This window comes from Cinclus cinclus, chromosome 1 (assembly GCF_963662255.1).
Source record: "Cinclus cinclus chromosome 1, bCinCin1.1, whole genome shotgun sequence".
Classification (NCBI taxonomy): domain Eukaryota; kingdom Metazoa; phylum Chordata; class Aves; order Passeriformes; family Cinclidae; genus Cinclus; species Cinclus cinclus.
Window position 1 is genome coordinate 132,532,346 of NC_085046.1, and position 24,312 is coordinate 132,556,657.

The 24,312-nt window shown below is 39.3% G+C and overlaps 1 protein-coding gene across 43 annotated transcripts in view; it reads left to right on the forward strand.

The window, feature by feature from the left end:
• Positions 1–23,583, forward strand: part of RIMS2 (regulating synaptic membrane exocytosis 2) — a 449,594-nt gene extending 426,011 nt beyond the window's left edge. For 41 of the 43 annotated variants that reach the window (XM_062490879.1, XM_062490968.1, XM_062490936.1 and 38 more), the window contains 5 exons: positions 19,348–19,489; positions 20,843–20,955; positions 21,680–21,781; positions 22,768–22,907; positions 23,365–23,583. In XM_062490879.1, the coding sequence (XP_062346863.1) occupies positions 19,348–19,489; positions 20,843–20,955; positions 21,680–21,781; positions 22,768–22,907; positions 23,365–23,583 (716 nt within the window). Of the gene's footprint in view, positions 1–6,227; positions 6,358–19,347; positions 19,490–20,842; positions 20,956–21,679; positions 21,782–22,767; positions 22,908–23,364 lie in introns of those variants that run through there. The other 2 variants (XM_062491181.1, XM_062491189.1) reach the window with 2 other exon arrangements.
• The last annotated feature ends 729 nt before the right edge of the window (positions 23,584–24,312 follow it).

Genomic DNA, 24,312 nt, shown 5'->3' on the forward strand with positions numbered 1-24,312 from the left:
AACAGAACAGTGGAACCACTATTCCCATGTAGGAATGCTGGAATTGCATGCCAGTAAATGAGTCCTAAGGTGGGCATGCAATACAAGCAGTTCTAGGAGAATCCTGTTTTGTTGATAAACTGCACTTGCAGTAATGACTAGGGATTTCCCCCAGAACAGCTGTGTCAGTCAGCAGAGCTATTTTGGTATAAATCTGTACTGTGTACCTAGCTTGATATTTGGGGTGGAGTTGACCTTAAAGTAGAAAATGCCAAAAGAAGTGGGAGAATGGAAAAATTTGCTGTTACCATGAAAGCAGACAGAAAAGTGTAACTGCATTCTCTGTGACCGTGTACTTGCAGATGCTCCGAAAATCTAAAATGTATGATTTAAATAAAGTGGAATTTAGAAAACTTATATCTAACTGCTAGACATAAAAATAATGTAGGTATTATTGTTATATCATGAAACTTCAATAAGTGTAGGAGACCACTGAGGGTCAATACTGCATGGGAGCTATTGCCCTGAGATGGAGCTCATGACAAAGGACATGACAAGTCAGGGACAAACTATTTAGCAAGGTCTGTTGTGACAGGACAAGGGGTAATGGTTTTAAACTGAAAGAGGGTAGGCTTAGACAAGATATAAGGAAAATGTTTTTTATAACAAGGGTGGTAAACTCAGGAACAGGTAGATGTCTCAACCCTGGAAACATTCAAGGTCAGGCTGGATGGGGCTCTGAGTAACCTGGTGTCCCTGCTCATCACAAGAGCATTGGACTAGCTGACTTTTAACTTCACTTTCAACCTAAACCATTCTATGATTCTTTGATCGTGATGAAAAATTGTTAAACCAAGAACAGTGAATTTTTATAAGATGGGAATTAGTAAAAGCAGCCATTACTTTGTGAAGGACTTTGTAGATTTCTGGAATCTGCCCTTTCAAAATGCTGGGCTGGAGTTGGCACTGTAGGGAATTCCCGTCTCTGTAGGGAATGAGGACGAGCCAGCACAGTCCTAACATTCAGCAAATTATAGGCAATAGCAGCTTGTTACTACACGTTGCAAGTTTTCATACATAAACCCTGTTTTACACTAACTGGGCTGTGTTTTTAATGATCTTTTCAGTGTATTGTTTTAGCTTTATACAAAGGGGAAAAAAAAGGTTTAATTCAGTAATAATAGCAGTTGTATATTCCAATGATACTTAATCTGGACAAGTTACTGGAAATCCTCCAACCAATACTGGCATTTATTTTTCCTTTTGTGTTTTCCTAGAATTAGATAAATGCTGGGTTTTCAAACTGGGTTAATTTTTTTTGAGTGGGAGACAACTCAGTTAACTCTTTTTGAGGCCCTTGTCAAGTATTTCTTTTCTGTTGACACATTGGCTGTCTCTCATAAGTGAAGACTGAAGGCATGAGAGGAGATAAAAACTCAGTGAAATAAAATACAGTGTAGGAGGTGTGTGGGACTCTCCCTCCTGTTGTAAGAGGAAGCAATTTGCCCTTCTTGTATTGACATGTTGCACAAAGATTTCTTATAAGTGGGAAGTCATTAAGAGTTTGAATTACAATTTTAATATGTTATGCCTAATAGTTGATAGGTGTGGTGCAAGTTAAAGATAATTAAACATCATGAAAAGCTCAGCAGCTGATTTTTTTTTTTTCTGAATACAACCATGAACAAAATAAATCCCTTCTGCAGACAACAAAAGAAGTCTGTGGGCAATACTTGACAGAAGAGGCGACAAAGAGAAGGGCAATATCTCCTTTCCAGCCTCATTCCCAGAACACCTCCCTTAATTGCAGGTTAAGGGAATATGTTCAGAAACTTTAGATCACCCTTCCATAGTGACAGCCCTGGAGAATCCTTTCCAAAATGTGCAAAAGAGCTCAAGAATTCTTTTATGGCACTATGTGCTTTTATCTTATGTTCAGAAACTGAAGCAGGCTTTAGGAATTAATCCTTAATATAGGCAATAATAAAAAAACAATCACCATAAAAATTATTGTGTTCTTCACTCCAGGGAATTATGACCTCTGGGTTCAGTACATAGAGGTAGAAATGGGAAATGAAGAAATTTCATTTTTCTCTTTTTTTTTTCTTTCCTTGGAAAAAGGTATGGTTTCATGAAGGAATCATCAAATCATTATTTTTCTGATGCATCCCCATTTTAATAATTTGTGTTTACTTGAAACAAGCTTGATGAAATACATCCAGTTACAGCTGAAACATGGAAAAACCTGGGGAATACATTAATTTCCATATTATTTTTTTAATTACTTCACATGGTATATCTAAATAAAAAGAGAAATATACATTTATGAAATTCAGAATCCAATTATAGGCTGGCTGTATTTAGAGTAGGTTGACACCGAATATCCAGTGCCACAAATTATGTCTTTTAATTTTCAAGGAACACAACTAGTAAGCAATTGCTTCCACAGTTCTTTAGATGAGCCACCAAAATATTTTATAAAAAATCCAATTCTACAAATAGAATTTCCTTAGGACAGTACATACATTTATAGAAGATGTTTGACCTGGTTCTGTTTGACCTGGATTCCTAAAACACAGTTTCTTTCAGCACGCTAATGAAATTATTAAAGAAATAGCATACGTGGGAGTCTCTTGCTTTGTCTTAATATTTAACACTGAGATGGAAATTTGGATGCTGTTTCTTTAACATGAATTTTATTCATGTTATTATTTGTCCTACCTAGTGACATAAATCAATGAGTATCAATTAAAATTTAAAAATCAGCAAAACAACTGGGGCATGTTGTCAGTGTCAGCATAGTAAACTTGTTTTCTGCAGTTCAGGATGTGTCTAGAATGCCATCAATTAGATTATTTGTATAATGCAATCATTAGAAACTGAGGACAGCCTCCCCAGATACCATGAGAATTTACGGATTTGTCATGTCAGTTCTTTGTGTCTGTTTTCATTCATGCATTTAAACATTTATCTTAAAGAATGAAAATTAAAACAGAAGAATATTGAGGAAGCTTGAATGGGATGGTGATCCAGTGTTTTGTCACAGATTTTCTGCATAGGTGCCTAATATCCCAATGTCTATTTGGGGTAATGAGTCGTTGACTACATATTGTTGAGGTTTTAAAGTGCTTGGTGTTCTTGCTATAGTCTGATTTTGTCAATGACAGTAACAGTTTTTTTATATACTATGCAATATTAGCAAAAACATGAATTTCTTTTAATGGCTGTGGCTGCCAGGTCTGATTCCCTGCTGAGGGGCTGAGAGGTGCTGGGTCTCTGGTACTGTGGGACAGCCAACATGTGGCTGCAGCCAAATTCCCACTGAGGCTTCATGTCACCAGTGAAGTGCCCCATTAGTGTCTTGTTTGGTCCATTGTGCCATCAGGGCCCTGTGTTTTACACACAGAGATTTACAGTTTCTGCTGAGGTCAGAGCTTAGAGGGAGGTGATGGATGTGCTCATTCTTCTGTTTGGGAAGGAAAACAAGTGTAGACTGCTTTAAAGCCTCCTGGCTTCTAAGCTGGTACTACTTCTTCTACAAGAGATACTTCTAAAGGGAGTACTTATACAAGAATATTTATAAATGTTAGTGAAAGTAGATGAAACAGATGTTCCAAATCAGTTGCTCTTTTTTGAAAATGTATTCTAGAGTTTATCTATATTTTTGTAAATATCTCCAAGTCACGCAACTGTTGTTTTTCCTGTCTGCATTCTCAATGTCTTTTCAGTCTTATTCAGGTGTTTTTGTGAAAGTAACCAGTCGTTCATCTGAAATGTAATGAACATTAACTCATTTTTATTATCCAACTTCTCGAAAGCAGTGATGAATTATTATTTAAGGGACATTTACTTTTCTGACATATCTTACACTCATAAAAATGTTGAAGGAAGTTATTTTGTCTACTTTAGTGTTCATAGAAAATTCTATAGTCACCAAGTCTTTTAAAAATGTATTTAGCAATTATTTCAACACATTTTATTGGGTTTTGCCAATTACATGATTTTGTATATTAGACATTGATTATTATTACTACCATTACACTTTATTTTAGAGTTGTTTGTTTTATAGTATTTTAGTTTGCCTTTTTAAAGTGCAAACAGGAAAATCCCATTCTACCCCTTGAACATAATTTAAAGGGACGTATGCAAAGGGTGATTTTATGGGAAGAGAGAGGTACTGCAGGCTGACCTGGTGTCCACTGCAGACCTCGGCAGGTCTCTGCTGTCATGGAGTGCCTGCCTGTGGCATACGAGGGAGGTCTGTCTGTCTGTCTGTCCTGGCAGCTCACCTTCTTGTTAATCTGCAAAACATCACAGATATGTTGGGAGGTGACAAACTTGGGTATGTGGCCAGAGAAACATGATGAGCAACTAAATACACATTTTGGAGCATGACCTGAATGAGACATCTAAAAGATGTCAGAGCCTAGAGAAGCTGCCCAGGGCATCTTTTATAGCCAGTAAAGAGGAAAAAAGGATTTATGTTCTTCTAAAATAAGTTCCTATGAAGTTACATGAAACATGGTTTATTAGATTATGTCTAGAAATCAAGTTATTGGGCAAATTGTAAAAATAGCTGTAAAAACTCACTGCTTTGCTGTAGATTGAGGGATGATGGTTCCATCCCTGAATGTTAAAGTTCCTACTAGTTTTCATTCCTCAGCAAAGTATGTCAGTGATAGTGTTAGCTGGATTTAATGTCTTATTATTATCCTATCCAATTATCAGCTCAAGGAAATACACGAGGGGTGTGAAGTCTATTTTACTCTACACACTTTCAGTTCAATTCAAGCCATCATTCTGTCTGCAATGTTTGTTAGATCAAACCCTAAACACCTACCGTTATTTTGAGAGAATTCTTTTTTTTTGTTTGTAAGAAAACTGAATGCACCCCATGCCCTGCATTTACTATCATTACTGTTTAAAGGGCTAGTAAGGAAACAACAACCATGTGCAAGGTTTGAAACCACTTTTGCACTGTGGTGAACTATGGTGGAAAAAGTTACTGATGTTGCAAAAGATTGCTACCATAGCTAGTACCTCTTTTTTTAATCATGTCCTGTGTTTTAATTTCTCAGCATTTTAGGGGGAAGATTGCCAATTGCTATGCACTCAATTAATGTAACATACTAGTTAGAAGAAAAAAAGGTAACATTAAATAGTGTTGAGGAAGATACGGAAGTAAGACTGGATAAAACCCCCAAAATTCTATGTTGTAGCTATAAGTAAATCATCTAAGGAGTGAATTCAGAAAAGGTACACTCATGTTTGCGAAGGAGGCAGATGTGCTTTAGAGAAATACAGCTTGGGGTAAGCGGAGGGGAGATGAAAAGATTTGCCTGTGGCTTGCAGGGCCGGTTCCTCAGGAGATGCTGGGCCACTGACAGAAGCAATGGGCACAAGCTCACACACAGAAGGCTCACGCTGAACATTAGGAAACATTTTTTCACTGTGAGAGTGAGTGAGCATTAATGAGTGAAGTTTCTCAGAGAGACTGTGCGTCTCCATCCTTGGAGATACTCAAAGCCGTCTGGCCCCAGTCAGGGCACCTGGCTCTCTGACCTTGCCTCATGACCCAGGGACCCCTTCCCAACTCAGCCCTTCTCTGGTCCACCGGTTTATTCCCTTTTTTACAGACCCCACCCGAGAGCAGCCTCTCCTCCTGGAGAGGGGACAGCGCCGACCAGCCCCGCTCCCCGCCGGGGCCGCCGCTGCGTTCTCCGCTCCGTGCCGAGCCACGGGCCGCCCCTTCTCCGGCCTCCCCCGCCTCCAGCATCCCTGTGAGCCCCCGGCCAGCCCCGCCGCGCCCCTCCCGCCCGCTACCGCGCAGGGGCCGCTCGCCAGCCCAGCGGGAACCGGGCGGAGAACAGAGTCTGCGGGCGGTGCCTGCGGGACGTCCCGCCGCTGCCGGCCGGCGCCGTGCCCCGGTCCTGCCTCCGGCGCGCTCCGTATTTACAGCCGCCGCGCCCGGGCCGGTCTCGCACCACGGCGCCGTCCCGCTCCGCCCGCCCCGGAGCCCCGCGCCGCCGGCCGACCGCTCGCCCCGCTGGTAGGCGGCTCCGTGCCGGCTGCGGCGGCCCGCCCCGCTGAGAGCCGGGCACGGCGGGGCAGAGCCGGGCACGGCGGGGCAGAGCCGAGCTGAGCTCCGCGGCGCGCAGCCCGCCCAGCGCTCCCCGCCGCCCTCAGCCCCCGCCGCCAAGACGCCGCGCTTCTTGTACCGCGCCAAAGGCGGGTGCCGCTCGGCCAAGATGGGCCGGCAGACGGCGGCCGGCGGCCGCGCCATGCAGCGCTCGCAGAGCCGGAGCAGCCTCTCCGCCTCCTTCGAGGCGCTGGCGGTCTACTTTCCCTGCATGAACTCCCTGGAGGAGGAGGACGGAGGTGAGGGGCCGGGGCACGATCGCCGCAGGTGTGCGCGGGGACCGCGGGCGCTCCGGGCCGCTCCAGGGACGGGCGGGGCTCGGCGGTGGCCGCCCCGGGAAGGGCCGGGGTCGGTGCTGGGCGAGGAGCTGGATGGGGGTCGCGAGTGATGGAGAGTGGCTTGGGTTGAAAGAGCCACTGGTAGCACCGTGCTTGTAGCCGGAGAGGGAGGTGTGATTTAAAAGATGATGTTTATCGTCACACTGGGAATGAAGTTGCTGCCTGAACTTAAGGTATGTAGGGGGGAGAAGTAAAGGATAGAGGGTCTTTCCGTTCTTTGCATTTTCTGCTCATTCTTACGAAAAACAAACCACGCTTCCTCGCCGGTGCTTTTCTGACAATCTGCGGGTTTGCTCAGGTATCCCTCGTCTGTCATTACAAGATAATTCGTACAGAACACCAGAGTGGAACAGTTAAATACTGGCCCCGAGTACCCTTTCCTTAGAGGCTGCGGTATAGGTGGAAGGCTACCAAGAGAAAAGGATTTTCTGTGGTTTTGCTGTGTAGCCATGCTGCCTCAAAAGATTTGCTATTTGGAATGAGCAAATGTACATACTGAGTTAAGCATGGCACCAAACTCTATCCACGATGGAACTTGTATTCCATGAGTTTGTTTTGAGTATACTGGTTTCATAAGGAAAATAATCTGTTTTATTTAAATATGCTTATGTATAGAATAAACTTATGGGCTTCCTCTTGTTTTATCAGAACTAATTCAAGATTTTTAATTCCATTGAGATTAATGGAGCAAATTACACCTTCAATAGATTTGAACACTATAAAACAGAGATACCAGTGTCCAGTGCTGCTATGCAAACATGTATCAGCTGTGTTTATACACCGTTCATGATGTATTTAAAATATCTGTGTGCTCATTTATCACCTTCCACATTTCAGGCTGAGAGTTCAGTAGCTAATGTGTGTCCCCAGTCTTTGTGTGTTTATCTTTTCATGTATAATTGTCTCTGAAGTTTTTCGTCCAAAGCATCTCTCATTTGTGATTGAATGCCAAGGCATGGTCCCTCACCTTTTCCCTGCTCTTACCCTGAGGCTGGCCAGGTTGCCCCTTTCAGTGGAAAAGAAGTGGCTGCCCCATGGGGCAAACTGTGCTGTCCTTCAGTACTTTCATCTGCTCTCTACTTTGAACAATGAAGTGAACTGCAAAATATTGCCAGTAGGCTGCAGGGTAGGCTTCAGATGGCATTTTTAATACTCTTGATGTGCTAATAAACACTATGGCTGAAAGCACACACTGAAAATATCATAAATTATCCTAAACATGTTTAGGTATTCTTTAAAGATTCTTTTTCTTTATCATTCCAAAAGTGTTTTCTTTTCAGTCCTGATTTTAAGCTACAATAATTGCATTAATCCTGTGTGAAATCAAAGTATTGATATGTTTTGTTCTACTTGGTTTTCTTTACTTCTCTAAGAAGCATTTAACTTATTGTGTTTGCTTAAAACTGCTCACTGGTTCAAAGAACTATAAAGTACGTGGAAGTCAGTAGAGAAGTATCTCTAAATTTAAGGGTAGTTGTAATGATTTATTTATTTTGTGCTGGCAAATTATTTAAACAAAAGTGCTAAAAGATTATATACTGATTCACATGCCACATATTGTGTTGATTTGTGTTATCTGATCCTGTTTAGATGTAGGTTACACTTGAAAATGCATTTCATTAATTCCCATGAAAAAATAGAAATGTAAGTGCTATGCAGTTTTGTGGATTTGAGTTTCTGCTACCTCAATTTAGACATACCAGGTTACAGAGGGAATAGCAGGCATGACAGCTAAGATCATTTCCCATGTGTTTTCAGTGGAATTAGAAAGAAAAAACTGTGTTGTATTGGAATTTGTTGTCCTATGAGTGTTTATGCAATTATGTTAATGTAACATAAGTAAAGTGGTTGTGGTACATGCCCTCCCATGTTCACATACACATGTTATTTTATTTTACAGTTTAATCTGAAAAAGATAAACTCATTTCATAAGTTAACTGTCCTCAAGATGTAGTTACTTCTGCATGTGGTAGACAGCTTAAAAAAAAAAAAAGGATAACCTGTTACAAGGGTGCTTTTCTTTTTTTTTTTTAACATTTCACTCTCAGTCATAGTTTTAATACAAATAGAAAATCTGACCTGTTGAGGCATTTATTTGAGATACTGTCTTGAAGACTTTTGTTTATTGACTGCTGAAGTGAATATACTGCTCCCGAGGTGTATCTTTTGGTATGAAAGAATAGGAGTACTGTCAAGGTCAGAAGTAGCAAGTAACTCAGTACAACATATTAGTGATTTTTGAACATGATGATTAAGAAGAGCCCTTTACATGTTGGCTGATTAAAGAAGGAGACCTCTTAAGCCCTGGCATCCAAGCTGTGATGTGGGCTGTGGTAAAGCTGCTGTTTTCAGTTGGTAGCCATGAATTTGAATCATAGAATCACCAAGGTTGGAAGGGACCTTCAAGAACATCCATTCCAGCTGTCCCACCCAGCACTACCACTGTAAACCCTAAACCCCTAAACCACATCATCCAGATCCAGATGCTTCTTGAACAGCTCCAGGAATGAGGACTCCACTATCTCTCTGGGCACCCTATTCCAATACCTGACCACGCTAACAGTGATTTTTTTGTTTCTAGTATCTAATCTGAAGCTCCCCTGTCTCAATTTAAGGCCATTTTCTCTTGTTCTCTCACTGCAGGCATGGCAGAAGAAACTGCACTTCACTAGCCTCCTGTGTCAGGTGCATGTAGAGAGAGTGATGTGGTCCCCCTGTATCACCTCCAGGCTAAACAAGCCCAGCTCCCTCAGCTATTTCTCATGCGACGTGTTTTTCAGAGCACTGTTGCCTTTCTCTGGACACCCTCCAGCACCTCAGTGTCCTTGGAGGACCCAAAAGTGAACACAGTACTCAAAGTGTGGCCTCACCAATGCAGAGTACAGGGGAATTTGTCATGGCTAGGCCTGAACTTGCCATGGTTGGCCATGGTTTGCAGTACAGGGAGCTGCTATTTTAAATAGCGTTTCTTACCTGCTGATCAGCTGAGATTAATTCCTCCAAGTTTAAGCACATTCATTATTTAGGATTTTACTATTCTTAGCCAAATCTAGTAAAAGGTGTTATAAAATAATTATTTGCATCATCAGTTTCTTTCTGGCATGTCTGCATATATACTCACAGGACTAACATGGTGTCAGAGAAAATTATTTATTTTCAAAGTATCAAGGGTTTTGGAGAGGTGTCTTTTGCATTTTATTTTGTTAGATTCATTGATGATAAAATGTATGGCCTGCATATTGAAATAAGAATTGGTGTCAAATAACACTTGGAACAGACTTAAATTATATAGAAATTGTTGAAGAGGTATGGTTACAGAGTACAAATCAGTAGCTGTATTAATGCTCTTGAAGCATTCCAAGCCTCATATTTTTCTGAAATCTTGGCTTTGTTGAAATTAAATAAATTTTGTACTTGTCAAAAGGTAAGAGAATTTCCAATGTAAATGCATGTGATATCCTTTTAGATGTCTGTGTGGTCATAGTACAAGGTCTCATGCATGTGATATATTTACAAGTATTGCATGAGTGTACTGAACTTTCCTGTGAACAACTCAGTGAATGCACTCTTATGTACAAGAAGCTTGCTGGAGAAGTTAAGTTATCCAACAGGCAGAGAAAAGAAGAGAGGCTCAGATCACATTATGTAATTACTAGAAAGCCTACGTCTGTTTTTATGAGTGGGACTGGTAACTTAGTGCTTCCTCAAATTACACTGTGTATTGTTTACTGTAATAAATTTTCACTATGGTTTCCTTTTTATACTCTACTTACATTCACTTCAGATTTGCATTGTTATAAACAGGTAAATTGCACATTTCCAGGAGTGCAGCCATGGAGCTGCTGGTCATGGCAAGGTCTGTATGCACAACTATGCCCACCAAAAGGGAGTGTATTTCAATTTAATATCTTCTTTTGCCAAAGTTTTTGGGTGGTAGTGAAGCTATGAGATTGAGGGGGAAAGCCAAATGCTTTGCAGGTGCTGAAGACAATTCAAGAGATAATTTATGATAATTTAAGACATTAATTCAGAAAGAACTGGAAAGCATCTTGGTCTCCCAGTATGTTAGAAAAACAAAAGGCAATTTAAAAAAAAAAGCCACAGAATGTTCTTCAGTCCAAGACAATCATGGCAAAAATAGCAAAAATTAGTTGCGTTAGCTGAGGAGAAGTTACAGTTTTGCATATTGATGTCTACTGAAAGCAAGTGTTGCTGCAGGAGTTCAGCAGGAATAGAGGTACATTATACTCTCCTGTCACCTGGCTGATAACTAGCTGGGAAACTTGCTGGAGGGGTTGTTCAATCCCACATAGGTGTTAGGAGGAAGGCTCTGGATTTATGTAAAGGTACACTGAGCTGCTCAGTTGAGCACTGGTGATGGCTTTGGTGGCATTTCTCACTGATTAATCACTGCACATTGGTAGAGCTGGAATAAAACTCAGCAGTTCCTGGATTCTGTTCCTGTGGTTAGACCGCCAGATCACAGTGTCCCTCTGGAGGTCCCAGTAGACAATAACAAGCAGACAATAATTTGACCAGAAATAGAAAATGGGGGAAGTGGTAACAATAAATTCATTAGTGCAGTAATTACTAAAGTGAAGAGAATTCTGCACATGAAGTAGTTATCCTTCAAAATTACCATCTTAAAAAGAATAAAGTAATATAGGAGTATCAGGCTATGAAAAAAAATGAGAATAACTACATCATCTTGGGGGAGTTGGCCTACATTTTGGCCTTGGTGGTAAAGATGACCTTGTTTATGTGGAATGTTCACAGTCAGAGCTAAGAAAGGATATGAAAGAAGGGTATAATGCCCTTCTACAGGTTATCCCCTGAAAGAGATGAAGCTTTAAAGATCTTGGCTTGACTGATGCTAGCACACCAGAGATCCTGTGCTGCACGTTGCATGCAATGGGGGGGGTTACTCATCTCAGAGGATAAAAAGCACTCTGAATTGCAGTAATTTTTTTTTCTGTAAGAATCTGCATGACATTTAAATTTATAGTTGATAATTTTTCTTCTGTTTGCTGTTTGGGACAGTTCAGAGGCTGACTTGAGTCAGCCTTTCCATCATGGTAGTGGGTCTGTCCCATTTCTGCAGCTCCATGGGTTGAGTTCCAGGATGAAGGTAGTATAACAGGCATTTTGATCAAGCTTTTTTACCAGTTATACTCGGGTACTGTACTAATAAAGTAGATACCTGTAGATACCAAGATTGATAAGACCTTTGAAAAAATAAGCACATAAAAAACTATACTCTTGCTGGCAAAGTAAGGAGCATGACAAAAAGTTACATGTATTCTGGAAACTAAGGGAAAAGTAGAAGAAACTGCAGAAGGATTGGCATTCAAAGCACAACATACCTGAGTCAGAAATGCCCAGTAGATTTTTAAAGCTGTATTTCTCTTACAGTTACGTTTCTCTTCTGAGCTGCTGGTTACACTGCAGGTTGTACCTGAATAGCTGACAGATAATTCAGGTATGGCTGTAGCAGCAGCAGTGAAGCTACAAGCTACAGTGTATGATAGGCTGCATCTTTGGTGGTACCTACATGAATGTGTAAAATCCTGTCTCATATCTATGTGCTGTGATTGTCATTTTTCAGTGTCAAGGTCAAGAGTGTAATCGGAGCAGCAACACACTGTTGGCATTGTTTCAATTTGGAGAGGTAAATGTTTAACAGCAGTAGTTTGAAAATGGGTCATTACAGTGTGAAACTTGCTCAGTTTTTTGTGAACTGTGGTTATTTAAATAAAGATATTTGCATAGGATCATTATTCATCTTAGACAAAGCAAAGGAGGAAGAGCTGTTTCTAATTTGTGTAATCTCAGTAGCCATCCAAATTCTTGGCACCATCTACCTCATTAAGCCTTAATAGAGGGTGTTGAATTGTTTCTGCACATTTGCTACATCATTCAGAAATGCTGCCCAGATCTGTCTGATAATATATGCAATGACCCTTGCTACAATAAAAATAGTCAAGGATGGGAGAAGAGTGCTACTGCCATTATTCCATATTTAAAAAGTATCTCTCACTTCATATAATGCAAAAAAAAGTAGTTCTAAGCTCCTCAATATATGCAATCTTTGCTGTTTTAAACATTTTTAATCTGCTCTTGACACTGCATGAAATAATAGTTATTGATAAGTACATCACAATGGTATACATCCAGAAAATGGAATGTCCATGCAAACATAAAAACATTATCTCTTAAAACTGCAGAAATGGTTTCTGTTTACTTTGGATGCTCATCCTTTGACACTGGCAAAATCAGAGACTGGATGTGAGGAGTTCCTGTGATGAAGATGTACACCTATCTAGTTATTGTTTATATAAACTGTATACAAAATTAGAATGTAATTTCACAAAATTAATTGCTCTGCTTTTCAGGATTTTAATGGACTGGGGATGACACTGATTTCCCACTGCTTTGTGCTTTTTGTAGTTATATAGATTGTTATACAGGATGTACAAAGTGGATATAAAATGCTACCATTCTGTTTTGACACATGCACAAAATATGCACATTATTGTAGACCTATTGCATATGAATGATTAGAACATTATTCTGTGTGGAGATCATAACTGGTCTAAATGAGGGCTCCTGAAGAACTGTTCATTCAGGTCACTTGTCACATGGCACATACAGCTGCAGGCTACAAAGCCATGTGCTTTTTGTTGTCATATCTCTTTGTGTTCAGGTTTATAGCAGGTAAATTTATAGGCTTTTGGCAGGTAAATCCTCTGACCATACCTGGAAAACTTACCAGTAACAGAACCAGAGACCTCTGCAGTGGTGCTAGAAGGGTCTGAGTGGCTGTGTGAAGTTCTATTCCTGATCTGCATTTCGCTGGCAAGATCTGTGATCAGCACCTCTGTGCTGTGATCCTGTATATACTAATTTGGGGTTCCCAGGAGTGTTATTTAGCATAGATACTGTAAACAAACCCTAGGGTGTTCAAGATGGTTGTGTCCTTTTTGCATGCCGCATGTGATTCTGAATAATAATGCCAGGGATGCTAAAGTTTTAGGAACATTAAGAACTTATGGTGTGTGTATGAAAACAGCTCTTTGTTTACAGTCCAGTCCTGTTATTTCAAAAACCTTTTTGGGAACATAAAGCCATAAGTTGAAGATCCTAAAGTGATGGATGCCGCACACAGACAAAAACAGTTTCTTTTTTCTGATGCTCTTAACAATTTGCTGAAGAATCAGTTCAGACTGGAGAATAGACATCAGAACAGCAGTGAAATTAAAGTGGCAGAATACAGACACATTAGATGCTTTTAGGCACATTAAGATGTGGGAGAGAATAAGGAGTAGGTGCTTGCCTTAAACCGCAGCGTTGCTCAGAAGCCATGTGTGGTAAACTGACTTCACATCACATGGCCACAGCAAGGCAAAGAGTTGACTGAACATACGACCAGCCTTGCCATGGCAGGGAAGTAGAGTGCAGACAAGGGATGCTGCAGTCTGGCCAGGAGCAAATGAGATTCATGACAGCTGCCTCTTGGGTCCTGTAGGGATTTTGTCAAGAATGGGATGCCAAATCTTCTATGCCAGCCTTTGACCATATGTGCAAGCAACAGTTTTGCAGTTGATTATTGTTGATTTTTTAATTCAGCTCTCTCTTTTACATTTTCTTAGGTGCTATCTTAATTAACCATGCTTCCATTATGGCCAGAGGAAAAAAAAAAACAAAAATAACAGGACAAGAGTGAAAAAGTGGTTTTTAACTAAAAATAAAAAACTAGTGAGGCCTCCCAAGAAATTTAAAAATGCATGGGGCAGACTGTCCAGACTGTGAGAAAGGCTGTCAGCCCAGACTCTCTCACACTTTCCAATCCTGGCTGCTCCCATACTGAGGAGCTTTCTTGCTGAAGGCAGCTCTGCTTTGGGCATGTCAGGGCAGGCCATTCCTGTCCCAGTCAAAATTTATCAGTGTTTTACATTCAGATACTCATGGAAGCAGGAACTAGAATGCAGATCTTCCCTTCTTCCTTACAAGTAAGAGAAAGGAGAAAGCCCCTGGTTACCATTTCCACCTGCTCTGAAATGCTTTTTGGGTTTCAGAAATGCTGACAGCATGTGCTGTGAAATTGTCCATCAGAAGGACTGTAACACAGAACTTCATAAACTGATCATTAGCGCTGGCCTCTGAGAATCAGTGAAATGAGCTCAAGCTCAAGTGACAGTGGATTTCCCAAATCCTGCTTAAATTAATATATCCTAAACTGTTTCTTCTGTTTGGGGTCTGTGGGTAACACAGAGAAAGAAATAACTTGGCTGTGCTTCCTAGTGCTTCAACAAGAGCTAAATGCTTTATTCAGTGCATAAAAAACTTGGGTGCCCCAGAATCAGAGCTGTGCAGCTGCAAGGGAATTTCAGACCTACCCTGTCCCCCTTTTCTTCCATAGGTTCTAATTATCTTAAACTGTCTTTTATCAAGCCAGTTGTTAATGTATCCAGAGCAGGTAACTAGGTATGTAAAGAATTTTAGTCTTAAAAAATAGGCACTTAAAGGCAGCTTGTTCTCTTTGTGGATCTAACTCCTGAGTTGAGATGACAGTGCTGAAGGAGATTTTATGCAGCTTTGCCGTTGAGGTGAGGAGAGCAGAGAAGAGCCACCTCAGACATTTAGGTGTGTTTCTGGAGCCCCAGCTGCTCTGTACTCCTCCATACAAGTCCTACCAAGAGATCACATACCAGCTGGGACTGGCGTAGCCGGCCTGCCTGTGCCTGTGCCATGTCCCCTCTTGGCTCTGAGCCTGCTGGGAAGCAGTTGTAGGAAGCTCCTGCCGAGAGCAGGCTGAGAGCTCTTGCTCTCACCACCAGTGGCAGATTTCATCTGGCTAGATCCCAGATGATGTAAGGTAATCTGTTGCATTCACTGCAGTTTGACTTCTTCTCATCTGCTATTGAAGATCAGTATCAGTCGGTTTGCATCCCTAATTTGTAAGTGATTTGCACTCCAAGTTGTGGGAACAAATAATTCCGTGCGTAACTTAGAAAATGTGGCCTGCATAGTCTATTTGCAGTAACCATATTAGTTAAATTACCAATGTTATTAACTGTAAGAATGAATGTGCTTTCATAAATACCAAAACAATTATTTCTGGTAATGTATTCCACTTCTTACTGCATATGGCTGCAAGAATCTGAACTAGTGTTTTTCAGATAATATATTCCATATTTTGTGGTGGGGACTTGAGAGAAATTTCTTTTTCCTAGGGCAATTAGCTTATACTAATTTGGAGAACATTTTCAATGTTCTTTATTAGAGTTTAGGAAATGGTGAGTAAAATGATTTTGATTGTAGGTACTCAGCAATGTAACAACAAAGTACACTTCTAAACTCTCATTTCCGTACATTTTCATTTGGTAAGATTAAAACAGCATGTATAACATGAGTGTATAAGTATATATACTTTAGGATTATAAAAGCAACCCCCACTTTTACAGTGACACCAGTTAGATATTTATTTCTGAGTGGTGTATTCCCAAGTTACTAATGTAGCTAGAGGTTAGTATTGCCTTAGTTGGGTTCATTCAATTGTATGCTTGTCTTAACAAATATCTTTTCTGAAATTATCTATCTTGAAAGAAAAGGAACAACTTTAAATCATGTATTTTGTTTGTTCCTTTTCATTTGGGTCCAGTATGGAATGCCAACATTGAGTAGCTGAATAAACACAAGAAAGGAGGTTTCAATTTCCAGGCAGGAATGGGGGAAAAGAGTTTGGCTTTAGTAAAGTGATACGATCTTTGACCAGATGCTCTTCCAGCTTGGAAGTATGGCACCAAAGGCTATTTCTTTGAGCTGAGAAGCTACTTTGTGGCTTTGTTGCTCCTTGAAACCTTTTAAAATTTTTAATGCTGAATTTATGAAACATCAGTTATGGATGGTACAAATACTGTCTTTGCTTTTAAATTGTTTGAGGAATTGTAGGGTTATTTTTGCTTTATTAACATGTTTCCAGAGAAAAATATATTGCTAATATTGGGTGCAATCAGGTGGGGATATTTCTTGCATATTATTAGATAGTAGTTTAGCCAAGTTTCATCTGAAAGAATATTCATGTCAAAAGCAGTGGCTCAGGAGTCATGCCACCCAGATCTGAGTCTTCTGTTAATTCTATTCCAAGTTGCCATTGTTAAAATCTTCAATCCTTACTTCAAGAGGCATCAGTATCATGATTAGGAGCTTTACTGAGGAAAGGTCAGATCTTTCTCTTTGGAGGCCATTCGAGAGCACTGCCTGTTTTTATTGAAAATTGGGAAATAGTTATTCACATAACCTCCTTTCAGCCCTCCTTAAATTCTGTGTTAAGGTGAAAATAATTACTGTTTACCACTCACACTTCTACAGAATTTGGATATACTACACATGCCTAATTTACATGATGTATCGAAGTCGTATCTTTGTGTGCCTGTTGTCATGTGAACCAGAGCACTTCTTTCAGTTAATGTGGGAAAGTACAACTACCTTAAATTGAGGTTTAGAGGGTTGCTATGAACACATGTGTCTCTATGAAGACTTGAATGGCAGTTGCATTAGTTCTGCCTTGATTTCTCAGTAAATTGGTGTGCAGTGAATGTGTTCATTGTTCATTTTTTTATTCTGTTCTTCTACAATGAAGACATACAGACTTATAATTGTAGTTCAAAAAAAAAAATCTGCCTTACAAATTAATAAAAGCTACTAGATACTCCCTCACATATTACATAATCAAACATATATTTCTCCCAAACTCCCCAGTCTTTGAAAGACGTATGAAGATCCTGAAGAATCATGCAAGATGGAGATGTTCTTATGAAGTTGCATTAGGGACTTAATGTTCACAGTAAGAATTGAGAATGCCCATCGTTCAATGAGGCTGAATGAAAATGAATGCTTACTCATCAAAAGAGTTCATAGAACAGAAGAGTAATATCCTGTGGGTCTTCAGGGTTGTATGCCTTTCACATGTAACTATGATGCAGTGCATCTTTTTCTACAAAACTACAACATGGTATTTTCCTGGCAGTTTCTGGGAATATGTCTTTGAAATGAGTGCTTGTATTTTAGAACAACTCTGTTGGAAGTCAGCTGTCAGCTTTCATTAGTTGAATATAAATAATAAACCAGCAGCACTTGGAATGGTGCAACCCAAAAGAAATTAAATTGTTGATTTCTGACCTTCATTTTTCATATGTTGTAGTAGCCTGGTAACTTTTTTATTTGCATTTTTTACATCAGGTATTGATGGGCATTTTTAGAAGTAATTTTGATGCAATAAAATTTATTTTTTCATTCTGCTGGATACTGAATTCCTTTTGGTAGCTGAAGTTCTAGAGGTAAATTATTAATTCTGTTATTATTACTATTTGTATGTAGTGATTAAAAGTAATAGTCTTAAGGAAAAGAAGGCTTGTAATAAGCAATATGATTTGAACCACTCATGATATTGCTGTAGAAATGTCTCACAGCTGCTAAATATTGTGGAGTTATTAATCTTTCTTGACAAGGAGCCAGTGGTTGTCAAGGTATTTTTGGTGTCTGGTTCCCATTTCACTACATTTCCCATGTTCTTTGTCTGACCTAATATTCCTCCTGGCTGAAGGGCCTGGGAGATTTCAACCCACGCTGCAGCCTGTAGGACAGTGGCAATGAGTGCACACATTGAAATTGAGGTCTTTCTCTCATTCCCTGTCTGAGGGTGCAGATCCTCTTACTCTAAGCCAGTCCCTGGGCTCACACATTCCCCCTGGGATGTGATAGTCCTCATCCCAGGACAATCTCCTTCTTTTGCTCATTTCATTTTCAAATCCCTAAAGCTTCACCAACCTCACAGGTCCAGAAGTTATTCTGACCTCTAGTCTCATGACGAGGCAGAGAAGATGCTACAAACAACTGCAGAAGGAAGTTGAGTCCATCATATCCTAGGATATTGGATATTACTCTACTCTCATTGTATCAGAATTTAAGAATGTTATTATTTGTTATAGCATGTTTAAAGTTCTTGTTCTTCTATAATACCAGTATATTGCACATCACTGTTCTGCACTCAGAGGTGTATTGAACAGATCAAAAGAAATCAGTATGCAGAATTCCTTGCCCTATTGCAGGGAACAGCATTTCAAATCAGAAATGAAATGGAGTGGCTGTCTTATTCATGAAAGAAAAACCGAGGCTTCATTCCTACTCATTTCATCCAGTTGTGGTCTTGGTCAAAATTCCTACACTAAAATGCTATTATATTTTTGAGTATTTTTTTTCCCATCTGTCACATTGCTGTTTTTACAAGTAAAATTAAACTATGCAAATACATAGAAAAATTGTTATTCTTAAAGGTGATAATAAAGTTTCATATTGTGCATAAAAATCAATACTGTATATGTTAAATATAAATTTAAATTTATTAGCTAGTGAATAGAGAAGAAATCATGGGAAGTGTTCTTGATTTGTAATTTACTATCCTCACTAATGGATATCTGTAACTTGATTTAGCAGATAATGACCCGATATTTTTAAAAATTCATCTGAATTAGGACATTTCTCTGCAGGTTTTGACATCATGGTAACATTTTAATTGAATTCCTAAGAGGGATTCATCCAGGGAAAATATATTTTAAACATGCTAGACTATGGATTGTTTAAACCTGGTTACTGCCCTGGGCAGACTTGTGTTGTCTGACCTTGGAAAGCAGATGGTGATAGAACTAAGATCCTGTAAAAGATATTTATGATGCTGTTTAGCTGTTACTAAAAAATTGATAATGTTTAAATGGAAGGTTTGTTACAGGTCAATAATTTGTGGCTCTGAGTGTGCCACGTGGAGCAGGGGTGTGCATGGTTGCCCAGCTGGACAGCACAGTGGCATGGGGGCTTCTCTTTTGTCTTCAACAGAAGCAGGGGGCAAGAAGCTGCGGAGCACCGTCCAGAGGAGCACGGAGACAGGGCTGGCCGTGGAGATGAGGAACTGGATGACTCGCCAGGCGAGCCGGGAATCAACGGATGGGAGTATGAACAGCTACAGCTCTGAGGGAAAGTAAGCAGCATTTACAGCTGTGGTTTCCTGACATTTCTCCATGAAACTGGAGGATGTTTCTCTGTGAAACTGGTCATTAGAGAGAAGCACAGTGAGTGCTGTAGGTCCTGTTCAGTGAGAATTCCCTTCACAAGCCAGTGCAAATGATGGACTAAGCCTAAGTCTACCCATATGACCAAAAGTGTCTCCCACTGTTGGTGCAGCAAGGAGGAGGATCATTTCTGCTGTGCCATGAGAAGGGCACATGGTGAATCAGATCATCATCATGAGATGTGTCAGGAGGGAAAGCAGGTGCAGTGCACCAGGTAAAACTCAGTGCTAAACGGAGCAAAGCATTTCCAGAGCATTTCCAGGTGTCATTCACTGGGCTCAAGAGTTTTTCAAAGATTCTGCTACTTTTAACCTGAAGAAATTATCTGGGCAGAAGTACAAGTCTGTCATGTATCATGGTTATCATAAAAGCCCAAGCTAAAAACTTTTGAGTGATACATCTGCAACATTGCCCAGAAAAATCTTATTGTAGGTTGATTTATTAGTGGTGTTCACAGCACTGGACAATACATCTGTGCTTGGCAATATATCTTATGTGTCCAAGTTGATGCACTATGCACATTTGAGATGGACATTTCTTAATGACTAGTCATTACAAATTTCATTAATTCTTGTTGCTCTGTAATGAAAAAAAACCCCAGATAATTTATGGCAAACATTTTAATTTTAAGTTACTTTGGCCATTTGCCACAAGGGATTTCAGTTCTGTTATTGAATAGATGTCATTCTCAAAGACATTTTTAACAAAATATTTCAAATGGATGGCGATTTTGAATATAGCAACCAGTATTTGGTCTAATATCATCATTTCACTGTGTACATTTGATATTTAGCCATTGAATTCACAGTAATTGAGAAGTGTGAGCAGGTTAACCTTCATGTAACTAAGTCAGTGGTAAGGGTGTATGTTAGTGTCTTAATGAACTGGTCTCATATGAATACTTTGATAATTAACAGTGGTCTTAAATGCACTGGAAAAGGAGAACATGATGGAAGAATACAAATTTGGGAATTATTGAGGAGTAGTGCTTTCTTTACCTGTTTGTTTATATGCTGCAGGAGAAATTGCTGCTTGTTTAACACTGTGAGATTTCAAAAATAATTACTGTAATTGTTTTGTAAGTTCCTTACAGCACTACCAAACCCACAGACAGTAAGTGCGAAACATCTAGAAAACAAAAAGAGAAACCCGAGCCAAAATAAAACAAAAAACCAACCAAACAAGAAAAATACACAAACGAACCAACAAAGGGCAAATTCAAGGGTCTGTTTTGTTGGTTTCTTTTTCAATATTATTTCTAGTTTGATCTTCCCTGGTGTGAGATTGGCTGCAGACAGCCAGTTCAGTGATTTTCTGGATGGACTTGGTCCTGCCCAGCTTGTAGGACGACAGACTTTGGCAACGCCATCAATGGGTAAGTGTTTTATGTTCTCTAGATATGATATATTCTATTTGGTCAGGTAATTAGAACATAAAATTTATCTAGATTCCCTTTAAATATGGATTTCTCTTGTGGTTTTGAACAACTCAGTTAAAACCAAAGCTGTAACCTTGGCCAAAGTTGAATGTAGTCATGGATGCTTAGGAAGGCATGCAGAAGTATAAAGTTGCTTTGAAAAATTCAGCCATTTCTGAGGCTTTGGACCTTTTCTTCAGTTTTCGGCAAATGAAATCAATCACTTGCATAATATTGTATAAAAATTGGTAATTTAGGTGCAAAATATTTGTTACTGTGTTTGCAGGCTTTTATATTCACAAGTTATCTTTTCATAACTTGTCTTAAATTAGAGGTACAGTGAAGAGATTTCAAGCAGTTTTACAGAGTTGCTTTGTATTAATTCCATTACTGCCTTTCTTTTATATGAAACTCTTAAGAAATAGAAATTAATGTGAAATAATAGAGGCATGGAAGATGGGAGACAAAGTGTTATTGCAGAGGTTTTAAATTGTTTACTAAGATAAACAGCAGTGAAGAGGGTAAATATTAAATTATCTAGTAGTGTTAAAATCCAGATCATACTTATTGATGAAAAACAGGTGATACAAATCACCACATACTCATCCCAGAAATTTTGTCAACATTTCATATATTAAAGCAGTTCTGAATTACAACACCAGGATTTCTTTTTGTTATCTAGGAGATATTCAGGTGGGAATGATGGACAAGAAAGGACAACTGGAAGTAGAAATAATCCGAGCCCGTGGCCTTGTTGTAAAACCAGGTTCAAAGACACTGCCAGGTAAGGAAGAAAAACCTTAGTAGCAGTCTTAGCACAGGGCCAGGGGTTGGACTTGATGATCCTAATGGGTCCCTTCAACTCAGTATATTCTGTGATTCTATGACTCTAAGAATAGCATTCTACCAAAAAAACGTCTGTGGCTTTTCTGTTCAGCTTTTCCAACTCTTAACAAATTCAAATCTCAGTAGATGACAATGTTGTATATTGAAATGCATACTGTATTGAAATGATACACCAACAATCAGCCCTTCTTCAGGAGTAAATTAAAAATCAGGCTGCCAGAAGACCCAAAAGTATTTTTGGTAATGCAAAGGCATCCTTTAGTTATATAGTTACGGGGTAGAAAGAAAGGTATAAACTGAAAATTCATATAGGAGTCTTAGGAATAAAGAGGGAATAAAGAGATGTGGAATAGATGTCCACTCGAAAAGTAGACCAATATTTGATAGTTACTCCTGATTTGCTAATCTGATGTCCTGTAATATTGTGTGAAAAGGACAATATAATGATATTTTTAGCAACCTCTTCTGCCGAAATAGAAATTGTGTCAGAGTCTTTTCTTCACTGATTTTCACCTTGTAGATAATTCTAAATTATTAACCATTTGGAGCATTGATCCAAATCTCACTGAAGTCATTGCAAGTTGTACATTTACTTAATAGGTGTATTTTGCATATTGTACAGCATAGGGATGCTATATATAGGAATACGTGATTTTTGCAGGTCAAAATCTGAATTGTTTCATGGTAAAAGAGACATACAAAAAGAAGTCAAGAAATAATACACCCAACTATAGTAAAATAAGAGTAAAGAAAATTCATGGGTGCTTTGTATGGGAATAATTGTTAATATTGCTTGTGGAGATTTGTTCTTATAAGATATATATCCTTTAAAAGTAGAATTTTATATTGTGGTAGAAAGTGTGTGTGTTACACAAAAAAATCTGGACTTCTTTACCTACTGTTCTTTATTTTCATTCTTCTAAGCACCATATGTAAAGGTGTATCTATTAGAAAATGGAGTCTGCATAGCCAAAAAGAAAACAAAAGTAGCGAGAAAAACGCTGGAACCACTTTATCAGCAACTTCTATCATTTGAAGAAAGTCCCCAGGGGAAAGTTTTACAGGTAATTTCCATAAATATTCCTCTGAACCTGAAAATGTCACTTGTACAGTTTTCAGTGAATGAGTTTCAAACTTATTTCAGGCTTCATTTGGCAAAAATTCTCATATTTTACTTACTTACTGAGCAGATAAACACAACAGTAATAGCTATTTATGCAAGTAGAAGCTGCGTATGCAAGTAGAAGTGAGCAAAAGTGAGTTACAGATTATTTTGCTTCTTCTAATTTGTGTGGGCTCCTCTCACTGGGTTTTCTCTGGTATTGTGGGTAATTGCAGTTTGTGCTCAGATCATTTCTATCACTGCATTATGATTAGTATACACAGAACTAAACTATGTCAGTTGGATATTTCGTACCTTACTGTAATTAAATAAGCAGAGATTTTTTTGACAAATTGGATTAAAGCTTTTGACATTTTTGCTGAAATTCTTTTATTTTCTTGTGTTTCTTTTCCTAACAGATAATTGTTTGGGGAGACTATGGACGTATGGATCACAAATCCTTTATGGGAGTGGCACAGATACTTTTAGATGAACTGGACCTGTCCAACATGGTGATTGGGTGGTTCAAACTTTTCCCTCCTTCTTCCCTAGTAGACCCAACCTTAGCTCCTCTCACTAGAAGAGCTTCCCAGTCATCTCTTGAAAGTTCAACGGGACCTTCGTATGCTCGCTCATAGCAGCTGTGAAACTGTTGTCATAGCAACCAGCGTTACAAAAAATAAAATTACAGGTCGCAAACCCTGGTAACACTGCATGCTTAATGTTGTGTCTTCTGAGCCTGTTTCTAGGGCTGCAATGCGATCCTGTGTTCTCAAGGAAGTTGCACACATTGTGCCCTATGGAAGGCCCTCAGGTGATGGACTGAAATCATGAAGAACTGATAGGTTTGGAGTTCAGGGACTCAGTTTTGGTCCAATCTGAAGCCATGGACTAAACTAAAGAAGTCAATCTGTTTCATGCAACAAAAGTCCTTTTCAATGGCATATCTGTTTTGTTGCTCCCATTTCTTTATTTATCTGCCCTCCCCTCCTAAAGTTTGGTTATGCCACAGAGATGGAGAAACCCTCCCATGAAGCCACGTTACAAGTCAGTGGATTAGCAGGCATTGGAAGAAGAAAAGAAGAATCTAAGGATGCTGGAAAAGTCAACTGACACTTGCAGGAGTTGCTTGAGATCTGAAAACTCTTCATATTGAAAAGGTTCAATACTTAAATTGTCAGGCTTCATATCTCCAGCTGTTCACACAGTGAACCCCAGACATGATGGACTCTCTGAAAAATAAAATTCTGTGGATATACTGTACTGTATGAAATTAAGAAACTTTTTTGCATGGACACAGATTTAGCTGAACACTTAAATTATTTTCTTGGGGCTGCAACTTGCAAAAAAAATAATAAATCAGCCAT